At 43.0% G+C, this 5,000-nt stretch overlaps 1 protein-coding gene across 3 annotated transcripts in view; it reads left to right on the forward strand.

Moving 5' to 3' along the window:
• The window catches only part of LOC311042738 (uncharacterized protein), a 43,108-nt gene that overhangs the window by 5,861 nt on the left and 32,247 nt on the right, over positions 1-5,000 (forward strand). For 2 of the 3 annotated variants that reach the window (XM_084053700.1, XM_084053701.1), the window contains exons 11-13: positions 2,737-2,805; positions 3,080-3,139; positions 3,231-3,287. In XM_084053700.1, the coding sequence (XP_083909826.1) occupies positions 2,737-2,805; positions 3,080-3,139; positions 3,231-3,287 (186 nt within the window). Of the gene's footprint in view, positions 1-2,736; positions 2,806-3,079; positions 3,140-3,230; positions 3,288-5,000 lie in introns of those variants that run through there. The other variant, XM_084053702.1, reaches the window with a different exon arrangement.

The following is a 5,000-nucleotide window of genomic DNA, read 5'->3' on the forward strand; positions in this document are numbered from 1 at the left end:
AAAATAAAAAAGGTTTCTTTGGTGGCGCTATAACAGGCCCATGTGAAAACATTGGGGCAGAGGTTCTGAATTGGCATCCAGGGAGTGTGTGTGCACAGTTTCGGAGCGAACGGGCCAACGGTGCCGGAGATTAGCTGGTAACACACAGACAGGAGGGACACACACACGGACGGACGGACGGACGGAGGGTAAAACATACTCTCTCGCCATGCCTTCGGCCTGGCGGAGACAATAACACTCAAGCATAATCCATGGAAGCCCTTGATCCACAGCCTCACCATCAGACCTCCTCACCTGTGTAGCGGTTTGCTGGGGTAACTGCCGGGGTGCCAGTCAGAGTCCCTGTCTGACAAAAAGGGTTAAATAATAATACCACCAACAACCGTACAAGGGATTGACAACATATTAATTTGCATCACCATATATTTATCAACCCCTGAAACAAACAATAAACACACAATACCATAGACAATCGTAAAGAAAATACACACACACAGAGTACTTGATTTGCCAACAGTGTATTCACTTATTTCCCCACAAACCCCCAGTCAGTGTTCAACACAATATCACAGATCCACAAGGTAATAAATGTTCAGATACAGAGCGAACGTTCAATAGCGCAACCCTTCAAACGAGTCAAAACGAAACGATCCAAACGAAACGTTCATTAACAGTCCACCTCCGCAATAAAAGAAACAAGTCAGTTGTACGTCACGTCACTGTCAGTCACTCACGATCAGGGGGACGCTGTGAATCTCCTTACAGAGTGGTGATGTGGGTCGGTTCCCATATCATATAAACATCTCGGGGAGAATTCACTTTAGCGTTGACGGCGGCCGTCATGAACCGGCGTTACCTCCCGTAACGAGGACTGGAGCAGAGGACACCACAGCAGCAGCGCTTCGACGGCAGACGATCACCATCCACGATCGCGTCGATCACAGCGCAGCGTGGGCTACAAACAAACGGACTGTATGTTTCATACTGTAATAACCATATGAAGTATAATATGCACCCATTCACCTTTGCAGCTTAAGTGGCCCTTTTGCTCCTGCAATGTAAGATAGAAGCACTGTCTGTACTGATAAGACCCGATTATTGCAATCCCAAACATGGAATTTACTTGGTTGGACCATGCCACATGTAATGCCTGTCTCAGGACTGCCCTGCCAGTATACAGTGGATAACTTCCCAGTCTCCAGGTTTTCTAAAGTATAGCTAATCACTTTAAGTCTGCCATCCCAATTTTGGGCATGCCATTTTAGGCTAAAAATAAAATAGAATTGCTAATCTACAAGCTCACAACATGCCGTGATGTGTTGTGAGCTTGTCAATACATTTCTATTTCTAGCTACTTATTCCAAGATGTACAGTATGTAATATCTCCTGACTACTTGGTTGTCATCTGGTTGTCAACTATTGAGCCTGTTACAGTTTCAATAGTTGCAGTTTCACAACCTGACCGTTGGAGAGGACACACATTTATACTAGGGCAGCCTTGGACTCGATTAATTAAAAAAATAAAAATAATTAGAGGCTTTGTAATTAAGTAATCGCAATTAATTGCATTTTAATCGCATATCAATATTTGACCTGAGAACAGTGAAAAGCAATTTTTTCAAATGGATTTTGGCATACGTCTTTAAGTACATGTAATGAACTGTACTTAAAGGACGACTTCACCCATTTTCAACCTATCTTCATACATTGGTCCTCACTAATGCTCATGATAAAATGGTACCATTTTCTTCTACTCAGTCTGTGTCTCAGAGGAGGGCTGTGGACAGTTCAGAAACCGTCTACCAGTGACATCATCGATGAGGAATCCAAGCTAATAGAAACTGCAAGCTTTCCATTCCTGGAAAGTTGCAATGCAATAAAAGAAGCCATTGTTCTCGCGTTAATAAAAATCTAAATAATAAACTTGAAATCTTGTTGGAAAAAAAAAAAGATGCCTAATGCCTAATGATGATGTCACTGGTAGATGGTTTCTGGACTGTCCACAGCCCTCCTACGAGACACAGACCAAGTAGAAAAAAATGGTACCATTTTATCATGAGTATTAGTGAGGACCAATTATATGAAGATAGGTTGAAAATGGGTGAAGTCGTCCTTTAAGTACAATTTTGAGGTATTTGCACTTGACTCTAGAGTATTTCCAATTTCTGATACTTTTACTTCTACTCCAGTAACTCCACTATATCTCAGAGGCAAATATTGTACTTTTACTCGACTACAATTATTTGAAAACTTTAGTTACTAGTTACTTTGTAGATTTCGATTATTATTATAAAACATACAGTAACCATGTGAAAATAGCTGATCTACATGCGCAAGGCATTGTGAGCTTGTAGTTCTGCTATTTTCCACCACTCGAGGCTGGTAGAGTGTGTTGTTGTTACTGTTGTTTTATAGAAGTTTAATTCATTATTGATAAAAATCGCATGTGACCCGCACCACATCGTGCACCCCCTCCTGATGGAGGGGAAAGAAACTGGTTGCAATAACGTGTTCCTTCCACGCACTACGTCCAACCGTGAAAACTCCCCCCTGTCAGGTGATAAGAAACGGCTTGCTAGCTTCTCATGCATTGAAGGAGGCATGAGCTCATTTCTGGGCTCTCCTTTGCCTGGCAATTATATTATAATTATGTAATGTAATTTATTTACATACTGTATGTTTGCTTTGATCCTGTTTGACACAATCTGTTCCATGTGTTTGCAATGTCCATGATAGCTAAACAAACAGTTGGCCGACAGTGAGGAGCGTCTCCGGGCCAAAGACCAAGAGCTAGAAAGGACAAAGGTATGCTTCTGTAGTCATTATTATATTTTTACGGCCTGGCTATGTAATAGTCTGGTCGGTCTGTGTGTCTGTTTGTCTGTCTGTCTGTCTGTAATGTGGTGGATTTTCAGAACTCTGTTAGCATAACCTCAGAAACAAAGACGCAAGAAACCATATTTTCCTAAAACTGCATAGCATTTTGTCTCACAAGTTAAACAATTCTAACTAGATTAATGTGGCATGTTTTATATCCAGTAGACAGTGAATTTACTTAAGCTGTGTTTTTTGTTCAAAGGCAGAGAAAACCCAACAGGAAAGGGTTTTCAAACAGAATCTGGGAAATGCCATGCAGGAGGTAAATGGAAAATAGCCTACATATGCTTTTCATCTGATCTTTTTAAAAACCTTAAAGAGGTGCATGATCTGTTCCATTTGTTTGCAAACAGTTGGCTGATCGTGAGAAGCATCTCCGAGCCAAAGACCAGGAGCTAGAAGAGACAAAGGTATGCTTCTGTAGTCATCATTATTGTCATTATATTGTTTTTACGGCCTGGCTATGTACAGTAAGAGGCTAGCCTTAGATGGTCGGTCTGTCTGAATTGTGGTGGATTTTCAGAACTCTGTTAGCATAACCTCAGAAACAAAGACACAAGAAACCATATCTTCTTAAAACTGTGCAGCATAGTGCATAGTATTCTTTTTCTCACAAGTGATTAGTGACTATAGTGACTATAACTAGTATTAGTGTGGCAGTTTTGACAAAAGTATATCCAGTAGACAGTGAATTTACTTCAAGCTTTATTTTTGTTCAGAAAACCCCAAAAGGAAGAGGAATTCAAAGTGTACAAACAACAGGAAATACTAGCCTACATGTTGTACTGTGGTGCTTTTCCTATCTAACTATATAAATGGCGAGCGACTTCCGCACCCTAGGTGCGACACCCCACAGCTCTGTTATCGAATAAACAACGCACCGCCAGACCACATGTCGCCAACTGACTCGCCACGGCGGCCGCGCTGAATTTACGCGTCGCGTAGGGGACCTCTCATTGCTCACTACACCTTTTCCACCGCGCAACATAATTAATTCTACTCACCAAATGTCGGACAAAACGGAAGGGGAGGCAGCTTCGTACCGTTTACCGTGCACACCACCGACACCGCACGGCGACGGGTTTCGCCGAAACAACACGAGCGGCCGCCATTGCACTCTGCCCATGTCCTCCACAACAGCACACACACAGCTCCTTTGCTTCACCCCCCCCCCCTTCTTACGTACCTCCTTTGTTCCACCCAGGCCGTTACTTTCACTTCACTCATGTCTCGATCACAATATGTCCGTCCTTCACGTGCCATGTTCATCCCAAACACAAAAACAAACAGCCACCGCCACAGCACAGCACGCTGCCCAGGGTAATTTGGTAAACAAACCTGCCTAGGTTCATGACACCACAGGACTCGACAGTGATGTCATCATTATGCAACCCAGAAGTACAAATACCAAGGATAGGTCAGTGATGTCAGTCGGGTTGCCAAGTTTGCTGCCAGGTTTTAAAAAACAAGCGACAGAAACAAGTAAACCGTGCATGAAAAAAAAAAAAACTGCCGAAGGAGTCCGCCATGTTCCAGGGGGGTCCCCGGGGGTCCCAACACTCACAGGGGTCGGCGGACCACCAGGGGGTCCCCGGACCACCAAAGTAACAATCACTATTAACATTTTTTCCAATTTTTTTTTTTTTTTTTTTTCTTTTTCGACACTTTTACTCCGGCGATTTGGGTACCCCAATATACACGCACCCACGCTGGGCCCCGTGCGCGGCTGGGGTTGAGGGGGGCGTAGCCCCCCGAAACTCTAGTTATTCAATAAACCTCAAAGACCCTGTAAAGGAAATTCAATCATTTATAAACACATTATACAGTACAAACTGTCTGAAAACACATTTTACTGAATTGAGGAATGCTTAAACTGTTTTAGTTTAATTAAGGTGAATTATTACAACGATAATTCACGTTCTTGACCTTGACCTTTGACAACCAAATTGCACCATAGGTCAGATCAGTGGCGCTTTTATAGACGCCTTAACAGACGACGTCACACTGATACGAAACAGTATGCGCGCGCAGGTCGGCAGCAAAAGAACCCCACCGCTCATAAGATGCAATGTAAAAGTGGTCACAGCCTCACGTGTAAAAATGCATCCCATCAAACTTTCAGA

Source organism: Gymnoscopelus microlampas, assembly GCF_963454915.1.
Source record: "Gymnoscopelus microlampas genome assembly, chromosome: 3".
Classification (NCBI taxonomy): domain Eukaryota; kingdom Metazoa; phylum Chordata; class Actinopteri; order Myctophiformes; family Myctophidae; genus Gymnoscopelus; species Gymnoscopelus microlampas.